The 20570-nt window shown below is 40.0% G+C and overlaps 1 protein-coding gene across 3 annotated transcripts in view; it reads left to right on the top strand.

Annotated features, from left to right (window-relative positions):
* The window catches only part of NCAPG2 (non-SMC condensin II complex subunit G2), a 78115-nt gene that overhangs the window by 11021 nt on the left and 46524 nt on the right, over window positions 1-20570 (top strand). For all 3 annotated transcript variants that reach the window (XM_058534224.1, XM_058534233.1, XM_058534242.1), the window contains exons 6-11: window positions 6788-6922; window positions 9993-10087; window positions 11937-12006; window positions 14780-14866; window positions 18271-18366; window positions 19042-19167. In XM_058534224.1, the coding sequence (XP_058390207.1) occupies window positions 6788-6922; window positions 9993-10087; window positions 11937-12006; window positions 14780-14866; window positions 18271-18366; window positions 19042-19167 (609 nt within the window). The remainder of the gene's footprint in view (window positions 1-6787; window positions 6923-9992; window positions 10088-11936; window positions 12007-14779; window positions 14867-18270; window positions 18367-19041; window positions 19168-20570) is intronic.

Genomic DNA, 20570 nt, shown 5'->3' with positions numbered 1-20570 from the left:
GTCAAAGATTAGCTGTCTGTGGATGTGTGGTTTTATTTTTGGGCTTTCAATTCTGTTCCATTGATCTGTGTGTCTGTTTTTGTACCAGTAACATGCTGTTTTGATTACTTTAGCTTTGTAGTATATTTGGAAGTCAGGTCTTGTGATGCCTTCAGCTTTGTTCTTTTTGCTCAGGATTGCTTCAGCTATTCAGGGTCTTTTGTTGCCCCATATGAATTTTAGGATGTTTTGTTCCGTTTCCGTGAAGAATGTTATTGGGATTCCGATTGGGATGGCATTGAATCTGTAGATTGCTTTAGGTAGTATGGACATTTTAACCATGTTTATTCTTCCAATCCATATGCATGGGATATCTTTCCATTTCTTTATGTCATCGTCGATTTCTTTCAATAATGCCTTATAGTTTTCATTGTATAGGTCTTTCACCTCCTTGGTTAAATTTATTCCTAGATATTTTATTCTTTTTGTTGCGATTGTAAATGGGATTGTCTTCTTGAGTTCACTTTCTGTTAATTCATTGTTAGAGTATAGAAATGCAACTGATTTTTGTAAGTTGATTTTTGTACCCTGCAACTTTGCTGTAGTTGTTGATTATTTCTAATAGTTTTCCAATGGATTCTTTAGGGTTTTCTATATATAAAATCATGTCGTCTGCAAACAGCAAGAGTTTTACTTCTTTGTTGCACATTTGGATTCCTTTTATTCTTTTTTCTTGTCTAATTCCTCTGGCCAAAACCTCCAGTACTATGTTGAATAAGAGTGGTGAGAATGGGCACCCTTGTCTTGTTCGTGTTCTCAGAGGATGGCTTTCAGTTTTTCCCCATTGAGCATGGTGTTGGCTGTGGGTTTGTCACATATGGCCTTTATTATGTTGAGGTTCCTTCCATCTATACCCATTTTATTGAGAATTTTTATCATGAATGGATGTTGGATCTTGTCAGGTGCTTTCTCAGGGTCTATTGAGGTGATCATGTGGTTTTTTCCCTCATTTTGTTAATGTGGTATATCACACTGATTGATTTGCAGATGTCGAACCGTCCCTGCATCCCTGATATAAATCCCACTTGATCATGGTGTATAATCCTTTTAATGTATTGCTGTATTTGGTTTGCCAATATTTTGTTGAGGAACTTTGCATTTATGTTCATCAGCAATATTGGCCTGTAATTTTCCTTCTTTGTGTTGTCCTTGTCTGGCTTTGGGCTCAGGGTGATGTTGACCTTGTAAAATGTGTTAGGAATTGTTCTGTCTTCTTCAGTTTTTTGGAATAGTTTGAGGAGGATAGGTATTAAATCTTCTTTGAATGTTTGGTAGAATTCTCCAGAGAAGCTGTCTGGTCCTGGACTTTTGTTTTTTGGGAGATTTTTGATTACTGTTTCAATCTCTTTACTTGTGATTGGTGTAGTCAGAATCTCTGTTTCTTCTGATTCAGTTTGTTGGGAGGTTGTATGATTCTAAGAATTTATCCATTTCTTCTAGATTGTCCTATTTGTTGGCGTATAGTTTTTCACAGTATTCTTGTATAATCCTTTCTATTTCTGTGGTATCCATTGTAATTTCTCCTCTTTCATTTCTAATTTTATTTATTTGCGCCTTCTCTCTTTTTTTCTAAGTGAGTCTGGCTGAGGGTTTGTCAATTTTGTTTATCTTCTCAAAGAACCAGGTCTTACTTTCATTGATTGTTTCTACTGTCTTTTTGGTTTCAATTTCATTTATTTCTGCTCTGATTTTTATTATTTCCCTCCTTCTGCTGACTTTGGGCTTTGTTCTTCTTTTTCTAGTTATGTTAGGTGTAGTTTAAGGTTATTTATTTTAGATTTTTCTTGTTTCTTAAAGTGGGCCTGTATTGCTATGAATGTCCCTCTTAGGACTGCTTTTGCTGCATCCCATATGAATTTGTATGGTGTATTTTTGTTTTCATTTGTCTCTAGATATTTTTGGATTTCTCCTTTAATTTTTTCAATGATCCATTGGTTGTTCAGTAGCGTGTTGTTTAGTCTCCATATATTTGTCACTTTCCCAACTTTTTTCTTGTAGTTGATTTCTAGTTTCATAGCATTATGGTTGGAAAAGATACTTGCTGTGATTTCAACCTTCTTAAATTTATTGAGGCTTGCCTTGTTTCCCAGCGTATGGTCTGTCTTTGAGAATGTTACGTGTGTACTTGAGAAGAATGTATATTCCGCTATTTTTGGATGGAGTGCTCTATATATATCTGTTAAGTCCATCTGGTTTAGCTTTTTGTTTAATTCTACTATTTCCTTGTTGACTTTCTGTCTGCATAATCTATCCATTGATGTAAGTGGAGTGTTAAGGTCTCCTACTATTATTGTGTTGCTGTTACCATCTCCTTTTAGGTTTGTTAATAGTTGCTTTATGTACTTTGGTGCTCCTATGTTAGGTGCATATATATTTATAAGTGTTTTGTCCTCTTGGTAGAGTGTCCCTTTTGTCATTATTTACTGCCCCTCTGAGTCACTCATTGCCTTTTTTATGTTGAAGTCTACTTTGTCTGATATAAATATGGCAACACCTGCTTTCTTTTGTTTGCCGCCAGCCTGGAGTATCATATTCCATCCCTTCACTCTGAGCCAGTGTTTGTCGTTAGAGCTGCGATGTGTTTCCTGGAGGCAACATATTGTTGGGTCTTGTTTTTTAATCCATCCAGCGACTCTGTGTTTTTTGATTGGAGTATTCGATCCATTTACATTTAGAATGATTATTAATATATGAGGACTTAATGCTGCCATTTTATCACTTGTTTTCCAGTTTTTCTGTATTTCTCTTGTTTCTTGTCCCATGTATTTCGAACTGCCAATTCAGTTTGGTGGTTCTCTATGATGATTTTCTCAGTTTTCTCTTTATTTATCATTTCTGTCTCTGTTCTGATTTTTTGTTTAGTGGTTACCATGAGGTTTGTATAAAAGATCTCATAGATGAGATAGTCCATTTTCTGATAGCCTTTTATTTCCTTAGTCTAAGCAGGTTCCATCCCTTTCCCCTTCCCCAAAGTTATTGTTGTCACAACTTATCGGTTTTGTATGTGTTTGTGGTTAAAAAGAAGTGATTATATTTATTTTTGATGTTTTCCTTCCCTGTATCTTTAATGTTATAATTAAGTGTTTGCTACCCTGTTCTGATAGAGAGCTGCAGTTTTCTGATTTTGTCTGCCTATTTATCTCCTTCCTCAAGGCTTCGTAAACCCTTTCTTTTTTTTTCCAGTTATGAGGGCCTTCTTGATCATTTCTTGTGTGGGGGTCTTGTGGTGATAAACTCCCTCAGCTTTTGTTTGTCTGGGAAAGATTTTATTTATCCATTATATCTGAAGGATATTTTCGCTAGATAGAGTATTCTTGGCTGAAAGTTTTTGTCTTTCAAAATTTTGAATATATCATTCCACTCTCTCCTAGCCTGTAAGGTTTCTGCTGAGAAATCCGCTGAAAGCCTGTTAGGGGTACCTTTGTATGTTATTTTCTTCTGCTTTGCTGCCCTTAATATTTTTTCTTTGTTATTGACTTTTTCCAGTTTTACTAATACCTGCCTTGGAGAGGGTCTTTTTACATTGATGTAATTAGGAGTTCTGTTAGCTTCTTTTAGTTGTAATTCCAGCTCCTTCTCCAGGTTTGGGAAATTCTCAGCTATTATTTCTTTGAACAAGCTCTCTGCTCCTTTTCCCCTCTCTTCTCTCTCTGGAATACCTATAATCCATATGTTCCATTTCCTAATTGAATGGGATATTTCTCAGAGAATTTCTTCATTTCTTTTTAGTCTTAGTTCTCTCTCCTCCATCTGAAGCATTTCTATATTTCTGTCCTGTAAATTGCTAATTCTGTCCTCCATAATACCGGCTCTGTTATTTAAGCACTCCAGATTTTTATTTATCTCATTCATTGTGTTTTTCATCTCCAACATTTCTGATTGGTTTTTCTTTATAATTTCAATCTCTTTTGTGAAGAATTTCCTCCATTCATTAATTCTTTTCCTGATTTCATCGAACTTTCTCAGTTTTCTTGTAACTCATTGAGTTTTTTTTATGATAGCTATTTTGAATTCTCAGTCATTTAGATTGTAAATTTCTGTGCCTCCAGGATTTATTTCTGGGTGCTTGTCATTTTCCTTCTGGTCTGGAGTATTAATATACCTGTTCATACTATTTGATGGGGTAGATTTGTACCTTCACATAGTGGTGGTATCTGATTGCAGAGTCCACCTGCTGCCACTGTGTAGGGGCAGGAGCTGTGTATCCTGAGCCCGCTGCGTTCTCTGGCAGCTGTGTGTGTTCTTTGTAAGCTATGCCGATGGGGCCTGTCTGCATTTGCCTGCTTGCTGCTGCTGCTTTACAAACGTATGCACAGTTGCTCTGGTGGGAATCCCCTCCTGAAGCCATCGGCTGAGCTGGTGCACCAGGCATGGGGGGGTGGGTGGCGCTTTTTCTTGTGCACGATCTCATGCGCCTCAGCTCTGCACTCACTGCCTGGTTTGGTGCAGACACCCCCACGATTGCTTAGCCACCTTGGTGTGGGGCATTCCCACAGGCTGGGAGGTAACTCCAAGAGCTCAAGCGTTCTCGTGGAGGGCTGCCTTCTCTCCCTTCTCCTCTCGTGGTTGTGCGCCGGCCGCTGTGAGGTCCCACCCTTAGGTCGCTGCTGCATGGGAGGGAGAGGTGGTCCCCTTACCTCCTTCCATTGCCTCTTGAGGGGGTCCAGCACCCCACCTTCAGACGTATAGCTGTGTGGATCTCTCAGGCGTGTTGTGTGAACGTCCTCTGTTGGTTTATGAATGTGCTTTTCATTATATCTTAGTGGGGAGAGACAGGGGAGAGCTCACTCTGCCATGATGCTAATGTCACTCTTGAGGTAGAGTTTTTATTTTTTTTTATTTGTTTGTTTATTTTTTTTAAAGCATATGTAGTTTTTTTTTTTTTAATAATTTTATTTATTTATTTATTTTTCCCCCCAAAGCCCCAGTAGATAGTTGTATGTCATAGCTGCACGTCCTTCTAGTTGCTTTATGTGGGACGCGGCCTCAGCATGGCCGGAGAAGCAGTGCGTCAGTGCGCGCCCGGCATCCGAACCCGGGCTGCCAGCAGCGGAGCGTGCTCGCTTAACCGCTAAGCCATGGGGCCGGCCCTGAGATGGAGTTTTTAAAGGGATATGTTGCTACTGTTAACTAAATTGGGATCTTTTTAGTAGCAAAGAAGGGATGAGACACTGAGATAGGTGCCTGGGGGTAGCTGCCTGTGTTGTGTGGTCCTCCGAGAGGCAGCCCCCACGAGGGGATTGGACGGGATTGGAAGTGGTGAAGGATGAGCGGGGCAGGAGTCTGCAGGGAGAGCCTTCAGACCCGCCTGCAAGAACCACCCCTTGGGGAGTAGGCAGGAGTGCAGATGGGGCTGGGATTGTTTCAGACCTCGGCCCAGGCCTGAGGAAGTTTCAGCAAGGCCAACAGAGAGCGTGTTTGAGGGTTGGATGTAACTTGGGCTGTTTCTTATCCTTTTATATTTGGGATAGAATTCAGAAATCCAGAAAAAGAATGGTTTTTTCCCTGATCAAGACAACAACAGATACTCATGTTCATCCTAGAAAATTGGGCAAATGAAAGAAAGGGAAAATGAGGAAGATAAAAATCATCCATACGTCCACAACCCAAGGTGATCATTGTTGTTTTAGTGATAGTCAGGAATTTTTCTTTGACGTCCTCCCTCATATCTTTACTTCCTTATGACAGATTTGTAGAAATGAAATTCGTAGGTTGATGGAGTTGAGCTTGGAGCTCTTGATACACATTGCCAACAACTTTCTAGAAAACTCATACCTATTCAAGTTCCCCCCCGTTCATGGGAGAGGCTGTCTCACTGTGGCCTCCAGGGAGCAGTCAGGTTTATGGCTGCAGACTCAGCTAGCTATCTTACTTTCCCTGCTGGCCATAGGAGTGATGGAAAAGCCCTTGTTCATGTCAGAATTTATCCTTAAGCCATCATCTGTCTGTCTATTTAAAATCCATTTTCCCTGCCATTTTTGTTTAGCTTTTAAATCTAGACTTTATTTAATGTGTTTGTAATGTTCTACACGTGCACTGTTCAGTGCAGTAGCCAGTAGCCACATGAGGTTATTTAAATTTAAATTTTTTTTATTTTATTTGTTTTAATTTCTTGTGTGTGTGAGGAGATCAGCCCTGTGCTAACATCTGCCAATCCTCCTCTTTTTTTTGCTGAGCAAGACTGGCTCTGGGCTAACATCCGTGCCCATCTTCCTCCACTTTATATGAGATGCCGCCACAGCATGGCTTGCCAAGCAGTGCGTTGGTGTGCGCCCGGGATCCGAACCGGCGAACCCCAGGCTGCCACAGCAGAGCGCGTGCACTTAACCGCTTGCGCCACCAGGCCAGCCCCTAAATTTAATTTAAAGTTAAGAAAATTAAGATTTCAGTTCCTCAGTGGCACCAGTCCCGTTTCAGTTGCCACATACCCTAATGTGGCCCATGGCTACCACACCGGATTGTGCAGACTCAGACATCTTCATCATCACACAGAAGGCTGCTGGACAGTGGTGGGTGTCAGTATTTCTACCTTCTTTGGCTTGTGTTTTAGAAAAATGTTCTCGAGACGTACAGGTGACATTTGCAACTTTTAGTCTGTTTTCTCTTGTCGTTATTTCTTCCTTTTTGATGAATAATCTAGAGTTGTAATTATTTATGATATAAAATATTCTTATAGTTAATTTGAAATGTGACCTTACTGTTTATAAAAATCTCTAACGTTTTTCTTTTTTATGTCATTCATTCCTAGGGTGCAAACATATGTCGGCTTTGGCATATTCATCAAGCTTTATATTGCTTTGATTATGATTTGGAGGAAAGTAGAGAAATTAAAGATATGCTACTTGAGTGCTTCATAAATGTTAATTATATCAAGAAAGAAGAGGTAAATAGATTCTTCTTCTTTGGTGTGTTTGTGAACTGCTTTTTAACAGATGTTTCTCCTAAGTTCATGTGGTTGCTGTTTGTACCATGCTCAGTGTTTTAATGAAAGAGTCAGCTTAGCTATCAAGAGCTATTTTATTTATTGCATGTCGTTTTTACTGCATGGCAATATTAAGCAGACGTTTTACAGGTCATTTCTTATTTCATCATTAAATCAGGTGGTAACAGGTGGCTGTGTGAATCCTGAAGGAAGCACGATTGCATTTTAAATTAAGAATGATTAAAAATAAGGCTGAGAAAGCACTTCCTCATGGATCAGATCTGACCCTCTGCCCTAATTGAAGGTTAAATGGCATAGACTCAAAACTCATCACACAATATTCTTGGTTTCTTTTTTCTACCCATCCAGCAAATCCAAAGAGAGGCTTCTGGCACACTGCTGCACTGTCCATTCTGGTGGTCACTCCCACATGTGGCTAGTGAGCACATGAAATATGGCCAGTCGAATTGTGACCTTAAGTGTAAAATATACATGGATTTGAAACTTAGTGTTGAAAAAGAATATAAACTATCTCAATAATTTTTATATATTTATTCCATATTTAAATGATAATAGTTTGGATATATTGGCTTACATAAATATATTATTAAAATTAATTTAATCTCTTTTATTAATGTGGCTACTAGAAAATTAAAAATTGTAGAGTAGTTTGCATAGTTCTATTGGATAATGCTGATCTGTTGTCTTATGATTCTTCTTTAGTCATTTATTGAACATTGATGATATTCCCATGCAGGGATCCAAAGAAGAATATTGTTTGTATTATAGAATATAGCCTTTGTTTTTGATTGCTTGTCGCCTACCAGACACACATTTGAGGCAAAAGGGGAAAGTCATCCCTCTTCCCAGAGGAGGGGGATGAGTTCCAGTTCTGAGGCCCATAAATGAAGAATTTGCTCCAGGTCTCACAACCAGTCAGTGGTAGAGACAGAATTTGACTCCCGTTTACCCAATCTGCAGTGCATTGTCTCCAGCCAGCTAGGTTAAAAGGCCATACGTGATTACTGACCATACTGACCAAGACCTTGGGCTCCCAAGGTGTGTTCAGATCCTTGTTCGTTCACTTTATAGGTGGTAACCTTGATCAGACTAGTTTCAACCTCAGTGTTTCTTTCTGTAAAATAGGAACAGCAGTTGCTCTCTCACAGGGTCTTGTGAGGAGCACACGAGGCGTTGTGTGTAGAGCCTTTCGCACAGCACCCGGCGGGTAATGAGCATGCAGGAAGTGCTCTGATTCTGCTTATTGCTGTTAATCATCATCATTGTTGGAAAAGGTGCTGGATGCATGGCCTGTGCCCTAAGCATCTCCAGGATTGTGATGAAGTTTGGAAAGAGTAAAGAAGTGAAGAGTGAATTCAGACAAGCTTTGTTTATATTGACTTAGACGTCAGTAGTTGATGAATTGCGTTTGTTTAACTTATAGATATGTGTAAATATATAGCATAGACATAAATGCACACGTGTGCATGTTATGACTTCCTTTTTTTAAAAATTGGTATGCTCTTTTGAATTTAAGATATCTAAACTTAGTTTCCTAATCAATCATTAATTTGATCAGGTCAGTTTCCAGTCATTCTGGGTAAACGATAAATATCTCGTACTCTACTGGGAAATCACTTCCAGTAAATACTATTTTTTTCTTTTCTTTTCTTTCTTTTTTTTTTTTTTTTTTTTGGTGAGGAAGATCAGCCCTGAGCTAACATTTGTGCTAATCCCCCTCTTTTTGCTGAGGAAGACCGTCTCTGAGCTAACATCTATTGCCAATCCTTCTCCTTTTGTTTTTCCCCCAAAGCCCCAGTAGATAGTTGTATGTCATAGTTGCACATCCTTCTAGTTGCTGTATGTGGGACGCGGCCTCAGCACGGCCGGAGCAGCGGTGTGTCGGTGCGCGCCTGGGATCCGAACCCGGGCTGCCAGTAGCGGAGTGCGCACGCTTAACCACTAAGCCATGGGGCCGGCCCCTATTTTTTTTTCACTTGGCTGTTGCAAGCATGGTTTTGTATCAAAGTGTGTTGCAGATCTGTAGGATTCCAGAGAGAGTAGTGGTGTGCTGGTAAGCAGTGAAGAGAGAATGGTGCTGTTCACTGGAAAGATTCTTGCTGGATGTATTTTATGCACTCTATAGAGTGTAAATATTATATTCTTGCTTCTTAGGTTCATAATGTGTAATCTAATAGCTTGCATGTATTTTAACATTACATGATATGTGTATGACATTTATAGCTTGTGGATTACATGTATTTGAGAATTGTAGCTTGGCAAACACTTAGCCTCTTAAGTTTACAAGTCCTCAGTTTTTTCTTATATGTAAAAGATGATGTGAACTGTTGTTCAATTCCATTCTCACCCCAAAATGCTAGATTTCAGGCATTCTTTGATTTTAGGTTATGTAGACATCCATGACAGAGCCAGAACGACAGGACCATTTAACTTACCTGCTGGGCAGCGTGGTAAATGTCTGTCTGTGTAATCCTGTGGCTGAGCAGGGAAGGAGCTCAGTGGTGTCTGCTCCCGGACCCTCACGTGGGGAGGCCCTGCCGTGCTCTGCTGCCTGGCTCTGTCTCTCCAAGACTCCCACTGCTGTCCCCACACAGGGGCTGCCACCCAAGGTGCTTTCCCCCAGCACAACTTCAATGTGTAAATTCTAAGTTATAATTGTGTACGCTTCCTTTGTTAGGAATAGCAAACTTTAGTGTTATTGAACATCCAAAGAATTGTTTGTTTTTTTCGTTACTGGGAACTTTTTTTTTAAATTTTATTTGTTTATTTATTTTTCCACCAAAGCCCCAGTGGATAGTTGTATGTCATAGCTGCACATCCTTCTGGTTGCTGTATGTGGGACTCGGCCTCAGCATGGCCGGAGAAGCGGTGCGTCGGTGCGCGCCCGGGATCCGAACCCGGGCCGCCAGCAGCGGAGTGCGCGCACTTAACCACTAAGCCACGGGGCCGGCCCTGGGAACTTTTTATTTGGTTGCAATTTTAACATTATATCGTATTTTTTAATTTATAGGGGAGAAGATTTCTTAGTTCGCTCTTCAATTGGAATATAAATTTTATTAAAATGATCCATGGGACCATTAAGAATCAGTTACAGGGATTACAAAAGTAAGTATTAAAGGTAATTAATATTTTGTGGTGTCTTAATCTGGTTTTGAAAGATTCTATTTGACCATTTTTTTTTGCTGAGGAAGGTCCACCCTGAGCTAACATCTACTGCCAATCTTCCTCTTTTTGCCTGAAGATTTTCCGTGAGCTAACATCTGTGCCAGTCTTCCTCTATTTTGTATGTGGGACACCGTCACAGCATGGTCGCTGACGAGTGGTGTATGTCTGTGCCTGGGAACCGAACCTGGGCTGCTGAAGCAGAGCGTGCCGAACTTAACCACTAGGCCACGGGGCTTGCCCTATGACCTGACTTTTAAAAGTTGTATTAATGTGTTAGAAGCTTTAAAAGTTATCTCTTAAATTAATTATTTATTATGTAGTGTTGTAGCACTGGATAGTTTTCTCCCTGCTATAGGAAATCATTCTTTTTCAGTAATGACATTGAAATTAAGATTTTTTAAAATTTTTAAATTTTTTTAAGTTTTTTCCCCCAAAGTCCCAGTAGATAGTTGTATGTCATAGATGCACATCCTTCTAGTTGCTGTACATGGGACGCAGCCTCAGCATGGCTGGAGAAACGGTGCGTCGGTGCGCGCCCGGGATCCGAACCCCAGGCTGCCAGCAGCGGAGCGCGCGCACTTAACCGCTAAGCCACGGGGCCAGCCCTGAAATTAAGATTTTAATTTGTGATAGTTCTATAAATAGTCTAATTATTTACCAGTTAAATCTCAGCCTCAAGTACAGTAAAGCCCGTGTCACTAGCACTTCTGGTACCATTTGAAAGTAATGTCTCCTTGCCAATTTACCATGGGCCAAGCTGTATGGTTTGGTGTGAAGAGCCCTGTAGGGGAAGAGTCTCAGGATGCATGCTCTAGCCCGAGCTCTCACCCGCTTGGACCCTAACACTAGTCAGAGATGTCATGACAAATGTTTGCTGTTTGCCAGGGACAGGGCTAGATACTTAATTTGCTCCGGGTCTGAGTGCTTAGTCTGCATTTTGAAATTGAATCCTCAAACTCTTGAGGTGGTTTTGGTTACTAAATTTCCCTCTGTCAGGCAGCTGTGTAAATACTGAGTTGGAATTTTTTTGTGTTTCTGTGAGGAAGATCAGCCCTGAGCTAACATCCATGCCAGTCCTCCTCTTTTTGCTGAGGAAGACTGGCCCTGGGCTAACATCTGTGCCCATCTTCCTCCACTTTATATGGGCTGCTGCCACAGCATGGCCTGACAAGCGGTGCGTCAGTACGCGCCTGGGATCTGAACCCGGGCCGCCAGCAGCAGAGCTCGAGCACTTAGCTGCTATGCCACAGGCCCGGCTCCTGAGTTGGAATTTGATTCTGGATTTCTCATTGCAAAGCTCCTGCTGTTTACTAGAATGCTTCCTCCTGTTTCTTCATTTGGGGAATATTTGGATTGAACCAATAGATTTCTAAACTGTGATTCTGAAGTCAACTCTGGTATTTTAGGGCTCCCTGTACCTGAGGGAATTAGTAGCCTAGAAAATCCAAAGTGACTCCAAGTCAAAAAATTTATGTATGTTTAAGTGTATTTTACTTAAGAATTTGGTTCTACGTTCATGTTCTCATAGTTTCACAGAAGATAAAGTTCTGGGGAAGCCTTGGCTGGGAAGGAAGAAAATAGTTTGATAATTCAGTTGCCCTTCTGAAAACTTTTTCCTTTTTCTACTTTCTGCTAGAGGTGGATAACATACCTCTATAGATAGTTTGCAAAGCTCTAGTCTAAACTGAGTTTCTTCTTCCCTAGGATAGAAGAGTACCTGAAATGATACACAATAAAAGTATAATTCTGTGAACTTGTATTAAAATTTTTGATTTTTTTTTTTAAATAGATCTTTGATGGTACACATTGCAGAAATTTATTTCAGAGCTTGGAAAAAGGCTTCAGGGAAAATATTGGAGGTATTTTCATTTTATTAAATGTTAACACTTATTTTTATTATATTCTAGTTACTAAATAAGTAGTCGTGGAAGGGTCTGTGTTGATATTCTCTGTCAAAATAAAGCCAAATAGTGAGAACCTATGTGATGGAGATGTGATATCGTCTTCATTCACACTCACGCTCGTTTCCATGCTTGTGCACAGCCCCAAGATTCCCGTCACTCGATGAGATATGCAGTTTGATTGAAATCAAGATTTTACAAAAACCTTTATGGTTTTTGGTAGCTCTAGACCTGTACTTTCCAGCCACATGTACTGGGCATTTGAAATGTGGCCAGTCTGAATTGAGATGTACTGTAAATGTAAGAAACACACCAGCATTTGAAGATTGAGTGTGGAAAAGCAAGAATGTAAAATATCTCATGAATTTTTTAAAAAATTGATTGCATGTTGAAATGATAGTATTTTGGATTTGTTGGGCTAAACAAAATATGTTATTGAAGTAATTTTACCTGTTTTTTTGTTGGTTTTTTTTTTTTGGTGAGGAAGATTGGCCCTGAGCTAACATCTGTTGCCAGTCTTCCTCTCTTTGGCTTGAGGAAGATTGTCCCTGAGCTAACATTTGTGCCCGTCTTCTATTTTGTATGTGGGATGCTGCCACAGCCTGGCTTGATGAGTGATGTGTAGGTCTGTGCCTGGGATCCTAACTCGTGAACCCTGGGCCGCCGAAGTGGACCATGTGACTTTAACTACTACGCCACCAGGCCGGTCCCACCTGTTTCTTTTTTTTTTTTTTTTAATGTGGCCCCTGGAAAATTTAAACTTGCATTTGTGGTTCACATTCTGTTTCTGTCAGACAGTTCTGCTCGGGAACCTCAAGCCACCTCTGTAGTGACGTTATTTTTGAGAACTTAAAGACAATCGTTTTGAATATGGCTAACCTCTAATGACTGTATACTATCTGTATTATGAAGATATGGCTAAATAAATCACAATCAGAATTAAACATTCAAAGGCCCTCTTGGAAAAACATCAAAAGAAAGTGTCTGTCTGATATCACTTAGATTTTTCTCCTACTAGGTTCTGAAATGTGTTTTCTTTCCCTCTGAGAGTAAAATTTTTACTCTAAGTCAAAAAGGGCTCTTTCCTCTTTGGGAGCAGGCCCTGAATGGCGGGTGGAGGGAGGCGGTTTGCAGGCAGAAGGGGAGGTTACCTTATGTTTGAAGTTTATTTCTGTCTACTCTGCTCTCCTGCCCAGCTTAAGCTTGGTTTATATTGCCAGGGGTTATCACTGACTTCTAGGAAACAAAAAATTATCACATAATTCTCCTGCTGACAACTTCTAGAATAATTTTACAGGGTATTATTTTTTGGGGAAAAGGGCAAAACCAGGACATTGTCATGCATTTTTTTTGCATTGTTTTATTACTGCATGAAACTTGTTCACACGAAGGAGTATTTGTCCCCCTTTTCTCCAATAGTGGTTTAAAAAAATGAGAGTTTGTAATTAAAAACTTAATTATTTGACTAGATATGTACCAAATTAGTGCTGACAATTTGTACTTCTCAGTTTCACTCCCTTCCCTCTTCCCTCTCGCTTTAAGTTTTTAAAGCAAATTCTAGATATGACAGTTCCGTGAACTTCAGTGTGCATCTCTAAAAAATATGGTTATACAGTGCCATTATCATACTTAACAGAATTAGCAATAATTCGTGGATATTTTTTAGAATAATCGGGCCCTATTTAAATTTCTCTACTTTGTTTCAAAAATGTCTTTTTACAGTGTTTTTGGAATCAGGATCCAAGTCTCCCTGGCATTTGCTTGTTATATCATTTAAATCTCTTACAGCATTCCTCCTTCCCTCCTTTTCTTTTTTTCAAAAGCTATGCCGTTGATATGTTGAAGAAACCAGGTCAGTTGTCTAGTAGAATGTCCGTATTGTGGTAGTTAGCTTTAAAGGTTCAACTTGTGTGGCACAAATACTTGATAGGTGGTGCTGAATATCTCATATTTCATCACAAGTCAGACGGTGTGTGGCTCCCCATGTCGTGATGCTAAGATTTATTAGTGGCTTCAGGTGAAAGAAATATTTTCAAAGATAATGGAGAAGAGGGTAATATCAGTAGCAAGCTCTCCTTGTGTCCTTCCCTAAAGCCATGGAATCCCCAATGTGAGGGAGGGTATAGGGTAACAGAACATATGGTCTGTTGGGGATTTGGGCTACTCCTGGCAGTTGACCTTGCCATAGTGGCTCCACTCTGGAGGACCGTCAGTGTCCTGAGTTAACGGAAGAGCTTCCACACCCCGCCCCTGCCCCACCCCTCTTCCTGGCAGCCCTCAAAGGTCTTGTTTCAGTCAGTTTGGAATCCTGGCCCCTAGCTTAGAGGTGGTTCAGTGTCAGTTCTGGGGAGGCTCTTGGAACAGATTGGTCTTCTGAGGTTATCAGAATGACTCAGAAGAGGGGCTCCCAGGCCACGCTCTGTCTCTGAGCCGTCTGGGTTGAATAGCCTCGAGTGGTAGGGGCAAACTTACCATGCCATTTAGCAGAGGTTTGATATTTCATCAGATTAGATAGAAGAAACTAGCATTCTCTCTGATATTTGAAAACTAACAGAATTCTAAGAGGTATAGACTTAAAATAAAAAAGCTCTTGTGAAAGGATCCAGTTTTTTTCCTCACGAAATGGAAGATGAGCAGATCAGATTCTTCTGTAATAAACCTGCTGCGCTGTGCTGTCATCTGCTGGAGTGCACACACCCACCAGGTGCTCACGTCGTGTTTGTTGTTGCAGACAATCGAAAATGGCTGCATCCAGGACTTGATGTACCATGGGATCCACCTGCCAAGGAGGTCTCCAGTGCACTCCAAAGTGCGGGAGGTGAGGGATGCCGCCACAGCACTGACTGTGCACTTCTTAAATCATGTCTCGTCTCTCTTATTTTTTGATAATTGTTTTTGTTAAATTTAAAAATTAAGCTTCACAGGCATCAGTTAAAAGGATTTCTCAGAATTGTGATATTTGGCTCTGGCAGTTTTCTCCTGCCACCAAGTTTTAATTAGGAAAGCAAAGACTGTTAAGACATCAGAATTTTATTCAAACAAACTTTAACTAAATTCTTTGACATAAAAATGTTCAGAATCATTACTTTGTAACTGCCACTACACTTTTTTCAAAAAAGAGGATAATTGAAGTTATTTTTATTATTTACTTTCATCCATTAAATTTCCATTTTGGTATTTTGCAAACCAAATGGAATAAATGTTTTGATAGTTTCTCTTAATAAGTTTTGTTTTTAAAAGGTAGTCTCAGGGCCAGCCCCGTGGCTTAGCGGTTAAGTGCACGCGCGCCGCTACTGGTGGCCTGGGTTTAGATCCCAGGTGCACACCAACGCATCGCTTCTCCAGCCATGCTGAGGCCGAGTCCCACATACAGCAACTAGAGGGATGTGCAGCTATGACATACAACTATCTACTGGGGTTTTGGGGAGAAAAAGGGAAAAAAAGAAGGAGGATTGGCAATAGATGTTAGCTCAGAGCCGGTCTTCCTCAGCAAAAAAAATAAAAATAAAAGGTAATCTCAGAATTTAGAAATGAATTTTATCCTAATATTATTAATAGTCTGACTAAATAAGGCTCTATTATCAGTGTCATTATTACACTGATAGGTGTTTGATAATCATAATGATCCTGGCAGGAGAAATTGGAAAATCTGGTCTGTTGTGTTGATCAGCATCCTAAATCCACAGTGATGCCTTGTTTGGTTGCTGTTAGTGTTGGCAGCCATGTGTCAAGAAGCTAAGTGAACAAAGACTACCTCTTTACTTTTTTGTTTAGTGAAGTTGCTAATATTTGTAGAATGTAGATACCGAAAACGTTTTTTTTTTTTATGTTATTGATGATTTAGTTTGAGTTATCCAAAGATAAAGGACCCAGAGATAAATATATCCAATTGCCCCGACCCCTAATCCCAGTGTGGCTTCCTTAAGTTGTAGGTCAGTTTAGGTCATTATTTCACATATATGATTTGATGTTTCACATTCTATTTAGTCATAAAGAATGGCATCAGGGCTGTCCTGGTGGCACAGTGGTTAAGTTTGCATGCTCTGCTTCGGTGGCCTGGGGTTCGCAGGTTTGAATCCTGGCAGCGGACCGACACACTGCTCGTCAAGCCATGTTATGGCAGTGTCCCACATACAAAATAGAGGAAGATGAGCACAGATGTTAGCTCAGGGCCAATCTTCCTCACCAAAAAAAAAGAATGGCATCTTGTTAAACTGTACAAATTTGTGACATAGTTGCTTCACTCTTAACAAATAACTAATTTCGTATCTGATTTTCTGCTGTGGTAGTCTGAGTAATTAAGATATTATAAGTGTAGGGCTGGCCCCGTGGCTTAGCGGTTAAGTGCACGTGCTCCACTGCTGGCGGCCTGGGTTTGGATTCTGGGCGCACACCAACGCACCGCTTCTCCGGCCATGCTGAGGCTGCGTCCCACATACAGCAACTAGAAGGATGTGCAGCTATGACAGACAACTGTCTACTGGGGCTTTGGGGGAAAAATAAATAAATAAAATCTTTAAAAAAAAAAAGATATTATAAGTGTAGATATCACTATGTGGTAAATTTATGGAAAAATGCACAGAAAGAATTAAAAAGAAGAATATTAGATTTCACTTTTCAAATGAAATGTATTCCTGGACTCCAAGTAATTGTTATTACTGCTTATAACACTTTGTACCTTTTTCCTCAAATTCTTTTTTTTTTTTTTGAGAAACATCATGTTTATATGATAAATCTTTTTTATTGATATGTTGAAAGAAGCTTCAGGAAATGCTGCAGAAGTCATTTGAAAGTAAAAATCCCCATATTGTTGATGAAAATCTTCTAAAATTAGATAGTAGTAATAGTTGCACGACTCTGTGAATATACTAGAACCCACTGAGTTGTACACTTTACAAGAGTGACCTTTATGGCATGAGAATTATATCTTAATAAGCTGTTTAAAAATCTTTCTATAAAGTGAGTCTACGATTGCTACTAAAACTTGATAATATTGTACACAAAAAACAAACTATAGACTAATACCACTTATCACCATCAATAAAAACTCCTAAATAAAGAATTAACAATCAAAAAAAAGAATCCACAGACTGTAGTGCGTTTAGGGTAAAGATGATTCAAGTTAATTTTGAAGTATAGGCTATTGTTTTAAAGTCTGTTTAATTTTTTTATTTTCCATTTTTCACTAATATAATTTTAGCTCCAAGAGTTGCAAATTAAGGAAGTAAGGCAAAATTGATTGTTGTTGGGGACAAGAGTCTGTGAAGAAATGCAGGAAGATTCTGGTTGTAAAGAGGTGGGTAGAAGAGAACAAAGGAATGGAAGCGGAAAGAACAATCTGTTTTCTGATTATTCATAAGTTTTGGGAAGAACTTGGTGTCTAAATTAAGCTTGTACTGTGAAGGATCACTAGGCAGTGGCACCCATTTTGAGATATATGCCTTTTCTGTTTGCGCATTACAGGTTCTTAGAACAAAAGGGAGTTGTAGCCAGCGCATTTTAGAACCAGAGTGGGCTATAGAAACCACTTAGGCTGGCTTCTTTACACACCCTCCTTTTCTATTTTACCCTGAAGGTCAGAGGTTTAAGTAACTTTTTTACGAGGTTATGTGGCTGTTGGTAGACTAGGAACTAGAACCCAAACCTTTTCATAGCTCAAGGTTGTTGATCTTTATTTCTGCCATAGGTTTCTTTCATGTGATTAACCGTGTTTAGTACTGTCAGTATATCTATCCTTGTAGTTTCTCTTAGGAAAGAATTGTCAAGGCTTGTGAAGCATGAGTGCCTATATTGGTGGCGAGAACAACCTGCTCTCCCTGTTGGTTTTTTCAAAGTAGGATCTTAAATGCTTTTACAAACAGCATTATCTTTTTTTTTTTTTTTTTGTGAGGAAGATCAGCACTGAACTAACATCCATTCCAATCCTCCTTTTTTTCTGAGGAAGACTGGCCCTGAGCTAACATCTATTGCCAATCCTCCTCCTTTTTTTTTCCCCTTTTTCTCCCCAAAGCCCCAGTAGATAGTTGTATGTCATAGTTGCACATCCTTCTAGTTGCTGTATGTGGGACGTCGCTTCAGCATGGCCGGGTGAGAGGTGTGTCGATGCGTGCCCAGGATCAGAACCCGGGCCGCCAGTAGCAGAGCGCGCGCACTTAACCGCTGAGCCACGGGGCCGGCCCCAAAAACAGCATTATCTTTGTTTTCTTTTTTCTTGGCTCTTAGGTGCTGAGTTATTTTCACCATCAAAAGAAAGTTCGGCAGGGAGTGGAAGAGATGCTTTATAGATTATATAAGCCCATCCTTTGGAGAGGATTAAAGGTATACCTTTTAAATAGTCTATCCATGTTTAGAGTGTACTAATTATGCTTTTGAATTTAGCACACTTTAATTCAAAATTGTAACAAGGCAGTAAAAATAAGACCGGAGCCTGGGAGCTTTGTGAAATTTTGGGCCAAATGTTTTATTCATTTGTTAAAAGCATTTTTTAGGCCCATTAAACTTGGAATCTGAATTGGTTTAGTGCTGACTACACAGTTGGAAGGGGAGTAGTCATGCTAAGTAAACCAGCAAAGGTGGTGGAGGGTCTGCAGAGCTAGGTTGGACTGTCCTGGTCCTTGGGGCATCATCATGCTGGTGACTGGGGAACAGGATGACAACATTGGAAGAAGTGTTCAAATGAACACCTGAGTAATTTTCAATGCAAGTAACTCTGGTGTCAGGAGTGGGATATGATGGTCACTGTTAATGACACAAGGAGGGCTCTGAAGCAAGGAAACGGATCTTTTAATATCTTTTGACATTCGATATTAAACTGCCAGTTTGGCTTAACTTAAGGAAGATCTCACAAGTTTGGTCGTTTAAGTGTTATAATTGTCTGTGATTTGTAAATAGGTCTATACTGAGATACTAGAAGCGTTACTTTAGGAACTCTACCCTGAAGCCCTTGAATGTCATCTCTTTGGATTCTGAAACACTCTTCTTTCATTATTCTAGGCCAGAAACTCTGAAGTCCGGTCAAATGCTGCACTGTTGTTCGTTGAAGCATTTCCTATTAGGGATCCTAGCTTTAATGCTATTGAAATGGATAGTGAAATTCAGAAACAATTTGAAGAACTCTATGTACGTATTTCATGTGGTCAAGCTCCTTGTGCCTTCAGCTCTGTCTAGGCCTGGTATGCATCCTGGTTGTGCCCCTGTAACTGCCTGTGTGCTGGCCCCTACATGGCAAGCTTTCCAGATCTTGACATTCTTCAAGGAAATCATTCTCTCCCTGGTAACTTCTGCGACAGCATGGACCCGTAGTGTCCTTTTTTCTTCCTCTTCATCTCCTTTAGAACATCTAATTATTTATTACTTTATATAGTTTTAAATGTTTTGTGTGTACTCTTGTTTCCCCAGCAGAAAGGCAGTGTGACATAGTGGTTAAAACAGATCTGGGGCTTGATTCCCCCTCACGTTTAAGCTGTGTAACTTTGGGCAGGTCACTAACTTTTCTGTGCCTTTTTCTGTGAATTGGGGATGGTGATATTGCCTACTGTAAAGTTGTGGGGTAGTATGAACAAACACTGGTTATGTTTTAAGGCAAGCCTGGTACAAATCATACTTGTCGAGATAGATTTTTTTCAGATGGCTGATTTTTCTAAGGAGATGTTAAGACATTAGAATGTGACATTTATTTCCAAGGGATATTGTGAATCTTTTTCATCTAGCTGGAGAGAGCTAGCCTCTGCTTATTTCTCTATGTTCCCTTACGTTTGCAGGGTTTCCTAACACAAGCTAAAAAATATTTATTGTCCTAAGGCCAGCCCTGTGGCTTAGCGGTTAAGTGCGTGCACTCCGCTTCTGGTGGCCCGGGTTCGGATCCCGGGCGTGCACCAATGCACTGCTTCTCCGGCCATGCTGAGGCTGCATCCCACATACAGCAACTAGAAGGATGTGCAACTATGACATACAACTATCTACTGGGGCTTTGGGGGGAAAAAAAGGAGGAGGATTGGCAATAGATGTTAGCTCAGAGCCGGTCTTCCTCAGCAAAAAGAGGAGGATTAGCATGGATGTTAGCTCAGGGCTGATCTTCCTCACAAAAAAAAAAAAAATTTATTGTCCTAGTTGGTAGAATACAATTTTAGGAAGTGATAGCAAAAACACCATGATAATGATGGTTACTCATGGCACTTCTAAAATACTTCCTTTTGTTTGTTTGTTTTCAGACTTGTGCAAAATCTCAGAAAGTTGACATAATAGTGTAATGAATATGTGTATACTTATCTTTTAATACACATATATGTACATACACACATACGCACATGCACACATACATACACGTGTGTGTGTGCATTCACATGCATGTACGTAAACACCCCCCCACACAGACACACACATACCCTTAAAATGAACAGTCATCACTATTTTGCCATGAGTGCCTTAGCCACATGTATATGTATCTAAAATTCCCTTTGCAGATCATGGTTAATTTTGTGGGGCAAATGTTGCTGGGCAAACCAAAACTAGATTTTGGTAGC

Source organism: Diceros bicornis, chromosome 3 (assembly GCF_020826845.1).
Source record: "Diceros bicornis minor isolate mBicDic1 chromosome 3, mDicBic1.mat.cur, whole genome shotgun sequence".
Taxonomy (NCBI): Eukaryota; Metazoa; Chordata; class Mammalia; order Perissodactyla; family Rhinocerotidae; genus Diceros; species Diceros bicornis.
Note: the sequence above shows the minus strand (reverse complement) of the source record. Positions and strands in the feature narration are given on the sequence as shown.